At 46.9% G+C, this 20938-nt stretch overlaps 1 protein-coding gene across 4 annotated transcripts in view; it reads right to left on the bottom strand.

The window, feature by feature from the left end:
• LOC126534523 (lipase member I-like) overlaps nucleotides 1-20938 on the bottom strand; it is a 41881-nt gene continuing 20943 nt past the window's right edge. For 2 of the 4 annotated variants that reach the window (XM_055072371.2, XM_055072370.2), the window contains exons 5-8: nucleotides 19327-19635; nucleotides 14492-14744; nucleotides 7715-7903; nucleotides 2-336 (exon numbers count right to left, since the gene is read on the bottom strand). In XM_055072371.2, the coding sequence (XP_054928346.2) occupies nucleotides 32-336; nucleotides 7715-7903; nucleotides 14492-14744; nucleotides 19327-19635 (1056 nt within the window). In that variant the 3' untranslated portion in view covers nucleotides 2-31. Of the gene's footprint in view, nucleotides 337-7714; nucleotides 7904-14491; nucleotides 14745-19326; nucleotides 19636-20938 lie in introns of all 4 variants that reach the window. The other 2 variants (XM_055072369.2, XM_055072372.2) reach the window with 2 other exon arrangements.

The following is a 20938-nucleotide window of genomic DNA, read 5'->3' as shown; positions in this document are numbered from 1 at the left end:
CGCCTGTTTGTATGAGAGATTGAACCCGATATTACTTCCATGCATCCTTTATTAGAATTCGTGTAAAATTCATATTGGAATCGAACAACGATATGCAGTAAGGTGAATTCGCCCTGGTCTTCAAATACTGGTTTCCTCTTCCTTTCTTCAGAAGGCTGCGATAGCCCATTTCGCCGTCATAAACCTTCCTGCGCTTTTGACAGTGGCCGCTCAGGTACGCCGGCCATCCACGTTTGCACTTCAGTGACTTGAAAGTACACCTCTGGTTTGTAAGAGATTCAATGAAGAGCGGTGGAGCCCTGTCGTGACTGCAAGCATCGAACCTTGCCCAGTAAGCTGTAGGAAAGCACGAGTTGCTTTTATTAGTCACTCAATAAACTTGTTTTATGAATGAACACTGGCAGTTGCAATATAATAAACAGACAACCGTTTCATTGTTGCCGTGAGTCGAACTTATTTACGACGTCGAATGTAATCGATGTCGACTGCGAAACTAAGATTGTACTTGTTTGACAGCTGACGAGAAAGCACAAAACACGGACACAACACAAATTAGGAAGTGAACAACGAAACACTCGCGTGTGTCAATCATTTTAGTTAGTCACAGTTGCCTGTGCAATTTTTTTTGCCTACAATGAACCGACTGAGTCGCCCAATATAACAGGTTTGTTAACACAGAGATCTGTGCATACGGACTGACGAGCTCCAGTAGAATTCATAATGTCGCTGTTAGAGCTGATTGTTTCGCCAACCCGATTGCTTAGTATTTTAATTCATAGGTTTCTAGGGATACATGAGGATTGGACCAAACATGGTTGCATTTCTCTCTCAAGTGAAAAACAAAGTCCAATAAAAAGGCCATATATCGCCGGCTAACAGACATCGCGCCGTCTATCTTCAAATTATCATGCTGTCCTAGGAGGCATGACCGTCTGTCCTGACGCCCAGCGTCACTTGCTCGAATCTACTAGGCGTCCGCTGTGGTTTTGAACATGGTGCACAGCAATCAGTACGGAATCCTTGTCAGCTGACTCTCGGTAAAGTATCCTTTTGCTCATTGATGAGCGAACGCAGCAATCATTGGTAGTACTTGTGAGAACATATAGTTATGCAGTATGGTTATCTTCATGGTGTTTTGGTTATGATAATATTCGTCGTATCGAGGCATTTCAGACTTAAGTTTATTTTCATTCTTAAAATAAAGGCACGGGTCGAGTACTGGCAAGTGCTTAAAATTTCATCCCCTGCCGAAATGGCTCTACGAAATCCCGCCAAGTGGAGGAACATTCGATTGTCACCCATCTAGGAGTTGCATGAAGCTTCATGTGACTCTCAGGTTGATGTGAGCGTTTGGCTTTCAAGAAACGTGTGTCCTTTAGGGCCGGAAATCACAATAATACCCGGGAAAGGTGGGCGCGTCGAGGTAAAATAGGAGCTGGCTGCTTGTTCCGAATTTCTTGGGGTTTCCATATAGGTTAGTTCCTCTTTTACACGGGGTGAGATAAAAAAAAAAACTTTACGTTTGCCTGCGTGCGCACATAAGACACACCCAGGGTTGAAAAGTTAGGTTTAGGCGTTCTTGTTGATATGAAACATGAAACGAAAAGTTTCGAACACAGACAGAAAAGGGGAGAAGATTCTTCAGGGCATTTTGGGCATGTTATGGCACAAAAACCGACATTCACCATTTTGTCTAAGTTGCGTTGGGTGTACACAAAACTCTTTCTTTTATTACATTAGACGCAGACGGCTTGAAACGAAAACGTTGATTCTTGAGTGGTTCCATTTTTTCAGTGCTAGTGACGAGCAGGCCTCGAGATTATGCGAGACGCACGAACATGTGTCAACGTTAAAAAGCCAGCGTAAATTAACTTATATTTTCCTTGCGCCTGCATCTTGAATGGTGCCCTAAGCGCATATTTTAAATTGGCGCGGGGGACAACGGCAATAGGAAGAGACGAACACAAAGAGAGTGCTTCTAGCAACTGAATTTAGAAAGAAAAAAAATTAAGAAAACATCGCATGCACTCGCCTGCCATTAGATGACATGTAATAAATCAGCAAGCAACTGCGTCTCACAATCTAACAAACAAAAACAGACGATGCTGATACGCAATCACGCAGGCTTCCACAAGTTAACGTGCTTTCTATCTAGTCCATGCCTGATGCTGATTTTGGTTGGATTCAAGAATCAAAGCCTTACTGGCCAGGATGCGCAGTCCACCACAAATGCTAAGGTAGCACCGAATTCCCGGGAAACTCGCATTTCCTGGCTACTTGATCACTCAGCCTAAAATTTGCGTGAGCAATATGTTGGTATCGAGCAAAGTACCTTTTGCGCCTCTCGATGCGGTGGGGGATATAAAACGACTGCGGCAAATTTATTAAATATTTTCTCCGGGTCTCGTGCTCGAAAAGCTTTTGCGGGCGCAAGTACACCTCCTGCGGCGCCTGCGGTACCATACATAGGTGGTGGAGCCCCAATTCTATTCTCAAGAAAACCATGAAAGATGATGTGGCTATCACCTCGTGAGCGCAGAAAAAGGGTACCGACCACGAAGAGGAAATTCCAGTTGCTATTCTAAGAGTAACTTCTTTAGCCACGTTAGGAGCCCGAAAAATCCACGGGGACGGGCCCTTCCGATTTTAATAATGTTATTCTATGAGGTTTAGCACTGTCTTTAGCTCCCAAAACAAAACCAAGGCTATAGACTAAGACATCGTGTGCGACTCTTTTGGATTAATTTCAATCATGTTGTCCTCTATGCTGCGCTTCCAAATGACGGTACTCGAACGTTTCTACATTCCGACCTCGTCGGCATGGTGCTGCCGCAGCCGGAAACAGGACCGCGGCATTGTTTATTCGTTGCTATTAACTATAGTAGATAGGATGGCAGGCAACATTAACTCCAGCTCTCCTAAGGCAGAATGGCGCACGCCAACGCCTCCTCTATATCTTCAACGCCAGTGCAATCGCTCGCTCTTCAATGGGAGCCGCTGGTGCGCATTAGTTCAGTGAGTCGCCGCGATGTGACGCTACGCAGATGGTACGACTAATTTAGCTACGCCTGCTTCCGTAACGCGGGCGTCTGATGTTGCGCCGCTGCCGTTCCCTATGAGAAGTGGTAGACGCTCCGCCCCTGCGTCTGCGAGGTGTCGGGATATTACGCTTCAGTGCCTAGAATGTACTTAATTACGTATCTGTCAGAGTTCCTCCGACTTCCGCTGTGAGGCGCCACCCAGATGGTGCTCTCCTCCACTACCGCATAGCAGGTGCGAACGCTAGTCGAAGGGGGAGAGTAGGAAAGGACTAGAGGAGAGGGATGGGGAACGGTCGAATCGGCTGCATCTGGCTGGCATTGAAGAAGGAAAAAAAGAGGCGCTGGACGAACAGTTTATTCACAGAAGACGTACAGAACATGCAACCGACACACACCCATTGTAAGTCGATCTACAGAAAAAAAAATGTTACGAACACAAATAAATATATAAAGTAAAAAGTACGTGTGCACCAGCATTAGGTTATGCAAGTTCATCTCCACTATGCAATAATAATAATAACAATAATAATAATAATAATAATAATAATAATAATAATAATAATAATATTAATAATGGTAAAAACTAGAGCCGACTTGTGTGACCTTGCAGTAGCATGCAGGACCTTTCTGGCGAATATGTTTATTTCGAGCAGTGGGAATGAGGGTTTCTGTTGCCGGTAATTAAATCACGTCTTTAAAACGTGTTTCCTGTATACGAGTGCTCCTTTTGAAATCTCGCCTGCGTAAATTACGCGCATCTCGTTAGACCCATTTATCACGCGATGGAGTGCTTGCAAACGTAATTGATTGCCAAGGCTCCATATAGCCCACTGATTTTCAACCTTGCCTACACATCACCCACTAGCTGGCCTTTACTCTCACCGAACGTGAAGTACCACATTTATGTCGTCGAGGACAGCAGGCGAGCGTCCTATTATGCATAAAAAAAGAACGCGTGCAGTTAATATTTTCATATGTAATAAGGCAAGATCCTTAAAATTTAAGTAAATATTGCAGTTTAGAAGGCCCGTATTCCTAAACAAATTAAATTTTTGCTGAAGAAAAGTTATATTGGGACATAGGAAAATGTAACTCTAAATGGTAGTGTCATACTTTCTAGCGCTCGTTGAAGCAATTTTTTACTCTAAGGCTGTATATGGCTAGGGTACCATACAACTTTCGTGTCTGCACACAAAAATTATCAACGTGAATGGCTCATACCCCCGTGAGTACCCATACCCCCCCCTTAAAGAAGCAGCAAACGCAATGGCTCATACACCCCTAAGCAGCCCAAAAATGCAACGACTCATAGCGCCGCAAGGTTCATGCCTACTCTGCGTGGGTTAGTTGCGATTACACTACCCCTGTGGCTGTTGTCGGTGGTTTCAACGTCGATGTGTCGAGACCGAAAAGGGAGTGGTTAACGCGTTTTGTGTTGCAGTCATATCGCTTGCGATGTCGTACCAATCCGGCCCAACCGACCACCCAGCGACGTAAGTGCATCGATTTGACGTTATCAATGAATGTGTTTGCAGTTGCAAGTATGCCGAACAGTGTATATCATAGCGGCCACAAAGTCATTGTGACCGTCGTTACTCAGTCACAGTGAGTGATCCAGTAAAGTGTTTACCACGAGTTTTCTTACCACGATTTTTGCAGCTCCGCTGGCCATCTGGCCGTCTTTAATGGCAGGTGGATCACCGCCTTTAATTTTTACGAATGAAGTAATAGACACCCATGCTTTTGGCACACAGCTTGTCACACATTACATATAATTGCCTCTAAGTTCGCTCAACTTGGTTTTGCTGACCTTGGTCACTGCGCCATTATAGCTGACAAAATATTGCGCAACTTGTAATACAGGCTCATAATATGCTGGAGGACTGGCATACGTAATGCATTGCAAAAGCCGTAATTAGGGCACACGCTTTGAATTCTGCAAGCGTATTACCTAATATGGGTGCGTTAGTTTCATTAGCTTCGTATAGTGCATGGAGGACACCGGACATACCAAGTTTATCCCGCGAATCAACCATGCATAGCCAAAAAAAGAAACGGGGGTTCCATACTTATTTACGATAGTTACAGGGTGTCTACCAACCGGGAAAACCGGGAAAACCGGGAATTCTCAGGGAATTTTAACAGTCTGGAAAAACTCAGGGAAAACTCAGGGAATTTGTGCTTCTATCAGGGAAAATTAGCTGTAACTTTATTGAAAGGGAACGAAAGTCGTGTTAATGCTGGCTCCAGTAACAGAGGAATCGCAACGAATCGTCATTGACTCCGTGTCATCGGCACGATGTATTGCCAGAGTAGTTAACGACCGATTTTCTAGACGCCCGATTTTTCGGACATGCCCGATAATTTGCACGGTTTTGCGGCACCACCACGTACTCCATATAGTCAATGTATATTGCCCTGACTGCAGGTCTGAAATGGCATTAATCAAAGCCGCCACCGCCGCTATTTTGATTATCTCGCCGCCTCGAACCGGCACTCTCGCAGGCAGATCCGCTGGCAGCCGTAACCACCACCGCGGCAACGTTAGGCCTAGCTGCTTCTATGTTCGCTATTAAGCTTCTTGCCGTGCGGTGCCGTCTTTTTCATTGAAAGAATTCGCCGCTATCACCAATGGCACCGACTCCGCCTTTGTAATCCTCGCGATTGGCTTTGAAGCTCGCAGAGCACAGCGCGTTGCGTAATGCCAGTCTCCGAAAGTTAGCTTCGCCTCACTACACTTCTGTTAGGCGGCGAAGCATAACAAGCGTGGGAAGGGGGCAATTGTCACGGGACACAGTATGTATTCCTTAATTACACATGCGTGCACCCCGTATCCTGTCACAGTACAAGCCCTGATATGCCTAATAAGCGTACTGGCAGGCCTTCAGAGCTTTTTCAGACGTGCCTGTGGTAATTTTATCCCTTAAAGGCAGTTAAAGACATGCATTAATGTTTTTCAGACTGCCCGTTTTTTTTCAATTTTTTTTTTGCGGCCCCTCGGAAGTCTGAAAAATCAAATGTTGACTGCACAACTGACCAAGAGGATGCCTCAGATGATCCATGTGGTGAAAGCGTGTTAGAAGGAGGATGAGAACAGAAAGGACCGACGCACTGAGGAATTAACGGGAAAGGAAGGGTGCCGCCGCCTTTTTGAAGGAGCTTGAGCTAAAAAAACTAAGTGTTGGCTGACGCTGAGACACAGGTGTCCCTCATCCAAACCCATATAAATTGTTTAAGCAGTGAAACCCAACACTGAGATGTTGTGTACGGGCTGAGAGTATGTCAGGACAGTTGAGGTTGACTTCCCAGCTGCTGAGAGAGAACCTTAGTTGTGACAAAGTTCAGGACCTCATACAGATGAGCTTGCTATCAGTTGATAGAAATAGCTGATATTAAAAAAATATTTACTTATGCATGCATTTCCTTTTCATTCGTATTTGAAAATGTTCGACTCAATTTGGAATGGGCTTTACCATTTCTTTCGCTGTGCATTTTACTAACACCTTCCTTCTGTTTTCTTTTTAAATAAAATAGATATTACTCCTTACTATTCAAACTGGATTAAGTCATTTTTTTTTGTTTCAGCATGCTTACTAGAGAGTGACAGCATCGGGCAACGTGGTGACAGCCTGTCTTGACATAAAACAAAGTTCTGGCTCATTCAGGGAATTTCGCAAAGGTGCTCAGGGAAAACCTGGAAAACTCAGGGAATTTGGAAATGTCAACTTGGTAGACACCCTGAGTTATATTCAGTCGAGAAAGACGACATTTTCATCACAGCGTGCACTTGACATTCGCCTTACTTTTATTGACTTGGAAGTTGGTGTTATTTTTTTTCTTATATGAGCGTGGGAACCATACCGGATAACTGCAGCGTGACATCTTGGAATGCTCCAATAAGTAACCTTCTACAAAGGCTATATATAACCTACAGATAATAAACAATTATTGCTCTTCAGTCACAACAAGCTTTCTAACTCAATGAAATATAAGCGCCTTAATTTCCCAGCATAGTTGACCGAGGAGACCAGGTAAAAGCAGCCGCTGTATGCCTTTGTCAACGCAGGAAATGTGGGTAAATACGAGTATTCAGTAAATATTTTCAGAGCACTTCATTGTCTTACACACATGAAGCTTTCGGTTATTGTAAGCCATAAAGTGCTCGCCATTTCGGGAAAATAGGCTGCTTTGAGTCTTCTCATGTGTGCGCAGAAACTTTTGAAGCATTTCATATAATACCTATAAACGGCCACAGAAGGAGAGCTTAGCAATTATATTCAACCCCTTATCGACTCACAATCTTTTAAAATTTCCTGTGTAATGCTGCTATTATCCGCCACGTTTTATCAAAATGTAGACATCGTGGGCGTTTTAGTTCTGTTTTTAGAAGAGCGAGACTATGGAAAATGTGCATAAGTAGGGACACTTCCCAAATTTCAAAGAAAGAAAGCTCTTTTTTAAATTTTGCCTTAGGCTGTGCCCTTAAAGCGACCTCGTGCGAAGCAGCAGAAGGCCCTAACCGCTCAGCCGCCGCTGCGTATAGATTGTGATTGAGCTCTATTCAAAGTGACGTTTTGCGATCAACTTCCCCACAGGTGATTTTCCTTTTACGTTACATTTAAGCTTCTGTGTGAATTGAAGAGCAGAGTTTACCTTCAGTTGAAAGTACCCACCTGTAGGACACCCTGGTTGGTCTGAGCCACCATTAGGGTAAAAGTCAACGTGGCCGACGGATTTGTTCACTCCATAGCGAAACTGGTAATATTCGCCCGCGTTCGCGTGTATCGCATCAACAAATTGTGCGTCACTTTTTGATATGCATGCCATGCTGTTTTCGAACAAAGGCCCGGCGGGATCCAAACCTGGAAGGGAGTAATCATAACCTTTGTGTTAGTCAGGTGGTGGCAAAAATGCATGGAACAAAATTTATGTGCTCCCAACATGCGGGGCGTTCTATAGACCTTCGCTATAGGTGGTCGATGCTGCAGAGATCAACACCAGCAAGAGCTGTGCTTTCCATATTTGTGGACTCGTGAACGAATTTACGCTATTGATGAAAACCCGGTAAAAACTCACACGCATAAAAAATAACTAAGAAGAAACGATGACAATGTTGGTAGCCTACTTCGATGCCAGAGTTTTTCATCGCGACCCATAATGAACTGAAAGTTCTTTTTAAAAAGCTGTTTGTGCTGTTTTTCTGTGCATATTTTCTGCGATTGCAGTGTAGCTATATAAATGGTCTGTTTTTGTACATTTACGTTTTAGTATCATACGGACACGTGAAAATTTAAGTGGTCTGTTCTGCCACTTTCTTTTTCATTATCACCATTGTATTTTTTACCGTGAATTAGACAACCATGTGGGATGAATTATAGAGTTCAATAAAAATATCTAAGTCTCCTGTTCTTTCACTGGCTTCATTGGTCGTTGGCTTTTTATGGCTGCTAGAGACAAATTTATTATTCAATTAAGTTAACGACACGACAAGGACATCGACAGAGGTACGACAACAATGGTAACGGCGAATATGTCGGCCAGAAGAAGGCGCTGGCGCAACTACAACTGAACAGGGATGACGGGGCGAATTTGTTGTGATATCTTCAATAGAAAGCAACAAGTTATGCATTCGCGCCTCCTGAATATTTTGCCTTACATTTCTATGTCAAGATAAGGTGTTCCAGTTAAAGCTGATCAACTCCGGGGCAATAAGCAGTGCTCAAAAGTCGTAGCTGGGCCATATAGCAGTTCACAGATTTTGAGCACCCATATTGTGAGCATTATATTACCACTTCATCTTCTTCATCTGTATATGTTCATCATCATGGCCAGCGTAATCGTCTTCAGCGCGCGACCGGCGCAGTAAACCGTTGAGGCTTAACAGCTGTCTCGCAAGTGGTGGAGGCTGCTTTCGATTCCTTGGTCCTCTACGCCTTCGAGTTTCCCTGGAGCTTCGTTCCGCCGCTTGCTCCGCCTTTCGGCCAGCATGCCCCAAGAAGATCCTCCAGGAGCCTCCGGCGTCACCGTATCTGCCCCACCGGCCGTTCCTTCATGGACCGTCAGCACGCGGCAGCGCGATCCCACCATGTTTGCTGGCCTTCGTAGTGACGACGTTGATGACTGGCTGGACAATTATGACCGCTTGAGTGAGTATAACCGGTGGGATTACATGCACAAACTTCGCAACGTCGCATTCTACCTCACTGACGTTGCTAGGACTTGGTTTCTCAACCACGAGAGCACCTTGCCTGACTGGGCGGCATTCAAACACCAGCTTCATCAGATTTCTGGCGCTCCCAACGTCCGCTCTGAGGTCGCCAAGAAAAAGCTTGACGGACGTACGCAACTTCCCAGGGAAACATACACCTCATATATCGAAGACGTCCTCGCCCCTTGTCGCCGTGTTGGCGCCAACATGACTGAATCTGATCGTGTTCGTCATATCCTAAAGGGCATTCATTGCCCATGTCGCGTTCAACGCACTGGCGATCAAAAATCCAAATACCGTTAACGATGTGATCGCGACTTTCCAACACCTGGACGCACTGCAGGCCATCCGTTTACAACCTGTCGTCGGTGACGCGCCTCCTTCGTCGGATACCAGCCTGCGTATGCTGATTCGGACTCTCATACGCGAAGAGCTCCAAGCGTGTGGCCTGCTCAATCCTCCAGTTCTCCAGCCTCAGCCTTCGGTTCCTGGCCTGCGCGACATCGTCAAAGAGGAGCTGTCCTCCATGACCTGCGCTGCGAGCTGTGGCCCTCCTTCACTATCCACCTCGTATGCTCAGGTTGCGGCTATGCAGCCAGCGTTCGTTCGGACAGCGCCTCCTGCTACTTCCCCCAACCATCTGGCGACTCTACCACCCCGTCCACCTGCCACAGGATTTTACACTACCCGGCCTACGCCCCGCCCCATTTGTTATTATTGTGGTATTCGCGGTCACATATTGCGTTTTTGCCAAAGACGACAACAAGACGAACGCAGTGGCTACGATATTTATGAGAGAGACCCGTTTCTTCCTCCGAGTCCTTACCAGCGCCGGCTCTCCCCACGCTCACCTTCTCCACCTCCCGAAGCGCCTCTACCGTCCAGGGCGCCGCCGCTCCCCCTCCCCTCTACGACACTCGTCATCACCCATGCTACCGGCCACCCGCACTCCTGACTACCGATCGGAAAACTAGATGGTGCAGTTTTTGGAGGGAAAGCTGCATGGCACGCACAGACTACAATTCCTCCAGCGTGCCCGGCCAATACTTTATTCGTGTGTGTAGAAGGTGTACCAGTCCTAGCATTGCTTGATACGGGAGCAGCTATTTCTATTATTCACGCTGGCTTGTGCGCTCGTCTACGCAAAGTTACTACACCTTACAGTGGAGCTCTTTCTCGTGGTGCAAATAATTTTGTGATTCGGCCATCGGCGCAATGCACCGTTAGAGTTTCGATCGACGGGATACGCCACCATATCAAGTTCGCAGTGTTGTCTTCCTGTGCTCACATGCTTATACTAGGGTGGGACTTTCTCTCTTCGGCGTCGGCTTTCATCTCGTGCCGTGAACGCCTCGTTAACGTGACAGAGACCGACAATTCCGACGACGTGCACAAACGGCGCCTTCGCTTACGAACTGTTGACGATTGTATGGTGCCCCCTGGTCGCGAACAACTTCTTGCTGTTAACTCTGACATTCCGATGGTGACGTTTTAGTTGTACCGTCAGCCCGTTGCTTATCCAAAGGGACTGCTCTGGCACCCAGCCTTGTTCGCTTCACTAACGTCATGGCCACTTTGGCTGTACTCAACACAACCAATGAGCCAGTCCTGCTTTCTAAAGGCGCCGTTCTCATGTGTGTCTTAGACACTCAGCCTCTCCCTGTGCTTACCTCAACTACTGCTGTTTCACAGCCACCCACAGCTATGGATCCGGTCCCTGCTTCTGATCTCGCTAGTACCATCAGCTCCGATCTAACGCCACAGCAGACGGGGGAGTTACTGGCGTTGTTATCCAAGCATAAAGACTCCTTCGATGTCCACTCTTGTCTTCTGGGACAGACTTCTGCGACGGCTCATCGCATACACACAGATTGAACTTCCGTCGTGCGCCGGTAGCCATATCGCGTTTCTTCCGCTGAACGACAGATCATCGATACCCACGTTGCCGACATGCTGAAACGTAGCATAATCCGCCCGTCTTCAAGCCCTTGGTCGTCACCTGTCGTTTTGGTGCGTAAGAAAGACGGCTCAGTGCGATTTTGCGTAGACTACTGTGCCTTGAACAACATAACCCGCAAAGATGTATATCCACTACCCCGAATCGATGATGCGTTAGATTCATTACAAGGCGCGGAGTATTTTTCCAGCCTTGATCTACGCTCTGGATACTGGCAGATACCCATGCACGAAGCAGACAAGGAGAAAATCGCCTTTGCCACACCTGATGGACTTTACGAATTTAACGTAATGCCTTTCGGCCTGTGTAATGCTCCCGCCACATTTGAGCGGATGGTTGACACCGTACTACGGGGCCTAAAGTGGAAGACTTGCTCATGCTACCTTGACGACATCATCATATTTTCGTCGACCTTCCATCAGCACTTGCAGCGCCTCGACTAAGTCCTGACATGCCTCTCAGCTGCTGGCCTTCAGCTGAATACAAAAAAGTGCCACTTCGCCAGCAAAACCATTAAAGTGCTGGGACACCTTGTCAGCAAGGAGGGCCTTCGACCCGACCCCGACAAGATTACCGCTGTCCTCCGCTTCCCCAGCCCTCAACGCGCCAAAGACTTGCGTATAGCTTCCTTGGCCTAGCTTCGTATTTCCGGCGCTTCATACGCAACTTTGCCACCATTGCGGCGCCGCTCCATCAACTCCTTCCTTCTGGAGCTCCCTACGTGTGGTCGGATGAATGCCGAACTGCTTTTGACGCCCTCAAGCGTGCCCTCACGTCCGAACCTGTGCTTTGTCATTTCGACAACACCGCACCTACTCTTCTACATACTGACGCCAGCGGACACGGTATCGGCGCTGTTCTTCTGCAACGTCAGCAAAATTCTGAAGAACGTGTGGTCGCATACGCAAGTCGCACGCTAACAGCTGCAGAGAAAAAATATACGATTACCGAGCAAGAGTGTCTCGCCGTTGTTTGGTTCATCCCAAAATTTCGGCCTTATCTGCACGGCCGCCACTTTACGGTCGTTACTGATCACCACGCCTTGTGCTGGTTGGCGGCGCTAAAGAATTTAACGGGACGTCTCGGCCGTTGGATACTCCGTTTACAAGAACACGACTTCGACGTCACCTACAAGTCTGGAAAGAAACACCAGGATGCCGATGCTCTCTCTCGTTGTCCCCTACCACCGTCTTCAAACGCAGCTTGCTTACCACCTTCCGTGAGGAAACCTCAGGGCGCGTCGCATGCATTCCCTTCGCTCGCAGCTCTGGACCGGCTCCCATCCAGCCATTCTCATACGTTTGCCTCTAGCCAACGTAATGACTCCTACTGCCACTCCGTTATGGAACGTATTCGCGGATTATCTCGCCCACCTAACGCTCGGCTCCGTCGGCAGTTTGAACTTCAAGATCGAAAATTCGATATTATACCGGTACGTGTTTCGTCCAGAAGGACACCGTTGGGTTCCTGTCGTTCCCGGATCACTTCGGGCCCAGATATTGGAGACCTTTTACGATGATCCCACTGCCGGTCACTTTGGTTTCCATAAAACCTACGAGCGAATTCAACCAGCGTAGCGAAATACGTGGTTTCCTGTTCGCTCTGCCAACACCGCAAATGACTGACCTCACCTCCGGCTGGACTGCTCCAACCTGTCCCGTGTCCTGAAGCTCCTTTCGCAGTCGTTGGTATCGACCTCTATGGACTACTACCCTTAACCACTGGCGGTAAACGATGGATCGTCACAGTTGTAGACCACTTGACACGGTACGCTGAAACAGCCGCACTATCTTCGGGATCCGCCGAGGAGGTTGCAGCCTTTTTCTTGGAAGCCATCTTTTTACGGCACGGAGCCCCACGTGTCCTTTTGTGTGACCGCGGCAGGACCTTTCTCTCTAAAGTTCTCGACGATGTTCTCCGTGCGTGCAATACCATCCATAAAACGACTTCCAGCTACCACCCTCAAACTAATCGTCTTACAGAGCGCTTTCATCGCACGCTGTCCGACATGATATCAACATCAACCCTGACCACACCAATTGGGATGTCATTCTACCATTCGTCACTTTCGCATACAACACGGCTGTCCAACGCACTACGGGATACTCGCCCTTCTTCCTCGTGTATGGTCGCCAACAGCTGACTATCCTCGACGCTTCTTTCTTCGGTGTCCCCGTGCCTTCGTCCACATCAGTGTGTGAGCAGTTCGTTTCGCGCATTGCCCGGTGTCGCCAACGTGCTCGCCTCAATACCGACGCCAGTCAACAAGACCGCAAAATTCGCTGGATGCACCTCACCGTGTCGTTTCCTTCCACCCTGGACACCAAGTGTTACTGTGGACCCCAGTTCGCGCTCCTGGATTGTGCGAGAAATTTCAGTCCCGTTGTATCGGGCCCTACATTCTTCGGGAACAGACTTCGCCAGTTAACTATCGTGTCACTCCAGTTGTTCCGCCTTTGGACGGCCGCTGCCGTGCCACGGAGATTGTGCATGTTTCTCGTTTAAAACCTTTCATACTGCGTTTCCCGCCATAACCAGCAGCCACGTTGGCCGCTTCCACGCGCGGGGGAAATTGTGTGAGCATTATATTACCACTTCATCTTCTTCATCTGTATATATTCATCATAATGGCCAGCGTAATCGTCTTCAGCGTGCGACCGGCGCAATAAACCGTTGAGGCTTAACAGCTGTCTCGCAATATATAAAACGTAATGCTGCATAAGCGGAGGATTTCTACTGAATAGCTATAAATATATCACTCCTCGACTTCAATTCCGCTGTTGAGACGTTTGCCCCTCGAGCTAGTAAGTATAAACTGATTTGTGAATCATTATTATTAGCGAATATCACACAGCGTGTTATCGTGGAAGTAGCAGCCGCCCCTTTATGATTTAGCAGATGTGAAAAGATTGCGCCGTCTACCATAGGCGAGTTTTAAGATGTGTGCTTTTACTGTCGAAATCGCCTCGCATATTGCCTATTAACCTATAGAAAGCCCTGTCTGACAAAATAATTACTTTTGCCCCTCCCCGAAGGGCACGTGACATTACATGCTTACATTTCTTTTGCAGACGCTTAGAGTCGATTAGCGTAATTAGTTCTTAGCAGAATTAGCAGGCAAACCATGTAATGAGGTATTCACAATTTTTCCGTAGTATCCTGCGATCTGTGCAGCAGGTATTCGCGCAGTTGTAGGTAGGGGAATAAATGAGCGCGAGTCGTTTAGTACTCGGTCATTGTGAAACGTGCTAAAATAATGACGGCTTGACATGTCGCCAACAATACCTGTGATACGCCCAAGCTTCGTATTGAAGGCACGGTGAAAATGCCGGCCGCAGAAGCCAGCAACTTGTGCACCCAGGCTGAACCCCACGACGTGAACACTGTTCGGCGACAGACGATGCTTTGACGAGTGTATGATCTTTTGAATAAGCAGCGAGAGCTGAACACCTGGCACAGGCGTGTTTCTTGCAGCCCTTAAGTAGTAAGGGTACGTGGCGCCATTCTTCCAATCGACAATGAGTACGTTAGAGCGAGCCTGAAAAAAGGAAAGCGAGGAGATCACCTGACACACTGTCATGCGGCAAAGTACAGCAAGCTATAGCTTTTCTTCTGTATCATCATTCGGGACACCCAAAGCCCGCAACCGCGTTTTACTGCGACACGGAGACGTGAACTTGTTAATGGCGCTGGGCGTGTTCACAAAGGCCTCACATGAGAAAAATTGGAGGTTGTGGGTGTGAATATCACTCATAGAATATACTACGATGCTAACTACCACGGTTTTATAAGGCAAGGAGAATGGCAATCTGGCCTACTTGGTGTCATAATGAGCAAAGGAGAAAAAAAAGCAGAAAAGAAAGGAAGAAAAGTGGGGGAGAAGGACGCAAGCACGACAGGAACATGACGCTGCTATGATCATGCATGTCACTTCCCTTGTTATAGCTGACATTCTTATTTATAGCACACGCTGGTCGCCATGTACAATAGAGCAACACATGGAAAGGAAATGTAAAAATATATGGACGCTCTAACGAAAATAACTGGTTGACGCCTTCATTTTTAGACTTTTTCCTTTCTTTCTTTCTGTTGCTCCTTTATGGCAGCCAAGCAACTTTGATGACTCTTAACATAAAGTACGTAAAGTAGTACAAGAGGGGGAACTTTGGGCCAGTTTATCCGACATGCTTAAAGATGAAAAGAACCGCGACTTAAGACGGGGCGTCATGGAGTGGACAAGACGATCGGTCCTGTCCGTTCGTCCTGTCTTCTCCTTCATCACGGCCCGTCTGAAGTCGCGGTTCTTTTCCTCTGTAAAGTAGTATGTCTGTGCAATGCCGACCCGACCCGTGGTGGAGGTGAAACTGGCGTTAAGCACTTCCCATACGTGGGCCGATCTCGGGGATAGTTCAATGCCGGGCCGACCGGCGGTGGAGGTGAAGCATGCGTTAAGCGCTCCCCATACGTGGGCCGATCACGAAGATAGTGTAATGCTGACCCGACCCGCGGCGGAGGTCAAGCAGGCGTTAAGCCCTCCCCTACTTGGGCCGATCCCAAAGATGGTGCAATGCCGGACCGACCCGCGGCGGAGGTGAAGCATGCGTTGAGCGCTCCCCATACGTGGGCCGATCACGAAGATAGTGTAATGCTGACCCGACCCGCGGCGGAGGTCAAGCAGGCGTTAAGCACTTCCCATACGTGGGCCAATCCTGAAGATAGTGAGACGCCGTGCCGACTCGCGGCGGAGGTGAAGCAGGCGTTAATAACTCCACACACGTGGGCGGATCCCGAATATAGTGCAATACCGGACCACCCGCGGTTGAGGTGAAGCAAGCGGTAGGCATTCCCCATACGTGGGCCGATCCCAAAGATAGTGCAATGCCGACCCGACCCGAGGCGGAGGTGAAGCAGGCGTTAAGCACTTCCCATACGTGGGCCGATCCGGAAGATTGTGTGATGCTGGGCCTACCCGCGGCAGAGGTGCAGTTCGCCATTAAGGGGCCCACATACACAGCTTCGCTGGTCATCCTTCTTCACAGAGTGGAAGGGCACTGAGTTTTCTGAACGGTAGAAAATATAATTGAGTATGGCATGACGCCAGCGTCCGTTGGAAATGTCTCAGAAGCTACAAGCGGAACATGATGAATTGTGAATAATTTGTCGTGTCAGTATCCAGGGGTAGTCTCAGTTGGTGCTTACATGTCTCACACCGATGTGGTAGATGCGCTTTCGCCCTGTAACTAAAGCTTACGCCACTGTAAGAAAGAAAAAAAATTCTCGTTTTTCATATTGAACAGCGTGTCTTCTAGTGTCACAACACTGATTTTATTTGGTAATTCGTATTTTTACTTAAAAAAAATGTCAAACTAACAGGCGACACGGGATGCTGTACGGGGTGTTACTGCCAATTTGGTATCCATTTCTTTTTCTTCGCGCGAGGGAAATGCAACGTTTTCTTATTTCAACAATGCTTTTCAATCGACAAGTCTCTATAGTCACATATCTCCTTTAGAAAAGCGTCAGTTAGTGCGGCTCGGACCTTTCAGCGACAGCGTATAAACATATGATGATGCAACGCGTCACGTAGGCGCTCATCGCTTCTTATGCTGATTGTTGGCACGAAAGAAATTATTACGAAAGCGGAGTGATACAGTGACTTTTCTTCGTTTGATATACTTATCCTTGAGCGCGGACGGGCCAATACCGTGTAAATGAACTCAGCGGATATGCTAGGCGTAACTTGATGGAAGGGAACGATCTCTTCGCGGGTACCAGGTGAATGCTAAAATGTCTGTATTTATGCCCCACACCTTTTTTTACTATTATGTTATAGTACACTGTGTAAAATGGAAGCGCACGAATTGCCTCAGCTTTGTTATTGGTGCGATAATATCCATCAACGGGAGGATTCCTGGGCTCCGTTCGAACGCGTCCGAATGACTGCTGGGTCTGTTTTTTTCTTGTCGAGTCCGCAACACCGCGACAAGTAGCAGTCGTCGGTTGCGACTTCGCTCATAAACAAATATAAAACCATTTTGCAGGAACACCTCACTCACGGACACTGACACGGAGAAGTGCAGTGAACGCGAACGAAAGGTCAACATCCTCTGCTGCTGAGCAATGAGGCATCGTTGGCCGCAGTGTCACCCCTAGATGCATAAACGGAGCAGCTCAGGCTTATGTATTCCAAGCTGCGACCCGAAGTAGATGTTTATGACCTGAAAGTAAAGCGTTTACGACAGGGGACCAGTGTCTGCCTGTAAAAGTGCATCGACAATTTAATACTCAACAGCGTCGAAACTGTTCGCAATACTGGAACCAGTGTGCGCACAAACGCAACCAGCACAGTTTCCAGTATGGCACAGCGAACTCCAGCGAGACCCAGTGCGTTTGCAGTGTATACGAGTGCGCCCCTGCGCCTCGCCCATTGAAACCAGCGTCTTGCCCAGTGTGACAAAAGCTCTGTTCCAGTGAACTTACTGGTGTTACGGTGACTCCCAGGTTGCGCAATCGTCCCCAGAGTGCGATCCAGTGTCAACAAACGCGCTGGTTTCACAGCGGAAAGCACTGGAAGACGCTGATGTTGGCGATATGGCTGTTTTTTTTATTTTCAATACGTTGTTCTCCTCCATGTCTGCCACATTGTTTTTTAGCTACTTGTTAATCGCTAAGTGCCTACGGGCCATGCCCTGACCTGGTACTGCTAGATATTGCTTGGTTACGTACACTAATGACATCTAAGTGTTTGAAAATGTCACCCGAAATCTTTGAAATATGGTTTAACAATAAGACGCACACTTTGCAAGCTGTTTTGTAGATACGGTCGGAATTCAACTACGCATTTTTATTCATGATAAATCGACGTCGCTCTTTATTCGAATGAAAATTTTCCTATCTGACTTTAGCGGTATGCTACACGTTGGACCCCTCCTGGTGCGCTAAAAATACATACTCGTAGCTTAGAGTTCATAACCCGGCTTCTCAGACTTCCCTTCATGTTACTCAGCAATGGAGTATGCATCTCGGCGACACAAAAACCTGCTTGTTTATAAAAATTGTCTTCAATAAATGTGACATCAATTTGTCCTTATGTGAAGCTTATTACACTTTGCAATTTTTCGGAGAACGCATTATTTGAAATGTTCGCATTCAGTGTTCTCCCACGAGGCATGGTTGTTATGTAGAAAGAAAAGGGTACACAACACATTTTCTTTTTCTCCCTGAAGAGTGCTGGTATGCTCCACTGCTAACAAACTTACACTTAAATATGTGAAGAGTTTTTATTGCACATGCCAGGGACCTCAAAATACACCTGCGATGTGAGAAGCGGCGGTTAAAAACTACGTATTGGTTCTCACCACCTGCTTGCCACCGTAATGCATGACACCAGTGTTTGACAGCGATGTGTGTCAAAACTAATCAAATACAATTTTTCTGTCGTCTGTGGAAGTCAGCATTGTGCCCACGTTCCACAAAATTTGAAAAAAAAACGAAGAAAAACGAAGAAAAAAAGAGAACCCTATGAATTAGTGCCACCGGTTAAAAATGTACATTCTGGAGGTTCACGTGCCAAATACGCAATCTGATTATAAGGTACGCCGTCGTGGGGAACGCCGGATAATTCTTTGAGCCATGCGATCAGTACAGGGTACAGCAGTGTTTTTGCAATCCCTCTTTATCGCAATGCAGCTGCCGTGGCGTAAGGCCACAGCCGTGGAGAGACCACAGTGGGCTCATCAAGGATTCCATCGTACTCCTTAAATGTAGGGACGTTAGACGTGAGAAAAAATTAAAGGTAGAAAATTTTTTCTATGTAAATGACCATTTTAACGAGGCTGCTAGCAATTTCGCGATAGCGTTATCGTGCGTTTGATTGTGGGTATTTGTGCCCGCGCGATTGCGTCCGACTTCTAAACACATATGCGTGTGTGTCCCTCTCTCGATCTCTCTGGCTGAGTGTGTGCGTGTGCGCGTGCGTGTTACTAAAGCTCGAACTTGGGCGTGCGTGTATTTTCAACGGCGTACATTTTACTCTCAGACGACTCAACTTGGAACTTTTTTCTCCTTCATTGTAGAGCAAACTCACAAAAGTGCAAAAAGGTTATCGGAATATATCTTACGTATCTCACGAGGCTGTCCTTCAGGGAGATGACCCAGGGCCTCTGGCCATCCTCGGTAAAGCCGTGTATAATTGCGACGAGCGGCCTTCTCACATTCCAACGCCTCTTCTCCATCACGTTCGGCCAAGTCGTGTCGCTTACGACCACTCCTTTACGTGCGCCTTTTCCGAAGAAGGTTATTTTGGTGCCGATTTCTTCGGGAGAGTCGGGCCCAGCAATCTCGAGGCTCATTTTCTTTTTCGGGTTGAAACATGCTACACCGTTGTAGCAGGGAAACCTTCCAAGCTTTGCGTTGAGCAACGCCTTCATCTGTTGGAACGAAGAGAGATGGTAGTCCACATAACGCTGTTAGATCTATAGCAAAAGATGTACGAATAAACATGAAGATGAGGAACACTCCGCTGAAGGCCAACCATTTTTCACAGCTTATATGTATGTATGTATGTATGTATGTATGTATGTATGTATGTATGTATGTATGTATGTATGTATGTATGTATGTATGTATGTATGTATGTATGTATGTATGTATGTATGTATGTATGTATGTATGTATGTATGTATGTATGTATGTATGCATGTATGTATATATGTATTTTTTCCAGAAAATAATATACAGTATTGCAGAGGAAAACTGAAAAAAATCAGGAGCCATTCGACCCTGTGAAGGTGGTTGACCAGCGCTGCTGCTGTGGATGTATAAATTACGTTGGGATAGAGTTTTGTTAGTACATAACTTTACATATAATTGTGTATGTCATTTATGCGAAGTACAAAAAAATACGCAATCATTTGTTGTCTTCTCTCTTTTCTTTTTATCTTATCAACAGAATGATGATGCCCTTGTGGCGGCTGTGATACACTGCCGATGGCTCTTTTACGACGACGCTCTAAAGACGCAGCTGTTGTCGGCGCAGCTGCGACGGAGCGCTGTCTAGACGCAGGTGGCCGTTAAACCGAGCCTCGATGCGGGCGATGATATGCGTTACCGGGGCGCAATCCAAAAGTGTGCACAAAACAAAACACGTTTGTTTATATTTTGCGATTGAGCATACTTCCTAGCTCACGTACTCACGTAGGGGACGGAAACCTGGAGGCTTACGAAAAGGGTTCTACTTAAGTTGAGGACGACGCAACAAGCTATGGAAAGAAGAATGATGGGTGTAACGTTAAGGGATAAGAAAAGAGCAAATTGGGTGAGGGAACAAACGCGAGTTAATGATATCTTAGTTGAAATCAAGAAAAAGAAATGGGCATGGGCAGGACATGTAATGAGGAGGGAAGATAAACAATGGTCATTAAGGGTTACGGACTGGATTCCAAGGGACGGGAAGCGTAGCAGGGGGCGGCAGGTTAGGCGGGCGGGTGAGATGAGGAAGTTTGCAGGGACGACATGGCCACAATTAGTACATGACCGGAGTAGTTGGAGAAGTATGGGAGAGGCCTTTGCCCTGCAGTGGGCGTAACCAGGCTGATGATGATGATGATACTTCCTAGCTAATTAGCTGAATTGAACTTGGAACGACTAGAGTTGTAATAAATTTCGCAACGTTTATAAGTGCACTGTGGATTAATTATGACAACTAAATGAAACTCAGCGTAATGATAGCTT

The sequence above is a fragment of the Dermacentor andersoni genome, chromosome 7 (assembly GCF_023375885.2).
Source record: "Dermacentor andersoni chromosome 7, qqDerAnde1_hic_scaffold, whole genome shotgun sequence".
Taxonomy (NCBI): domain Eukaryota; kingdom Metazoa; phylum Arthropoda; class Arachnida; order Ixodida; family Ixodidae; genus Dermacentor; species Dermacentor andersoni.
The sequence above is the reverse complement of the archived record's forward strand: the minus strand, read 5'-3'. Positions and strand labels throughout refer to the sequence as shown.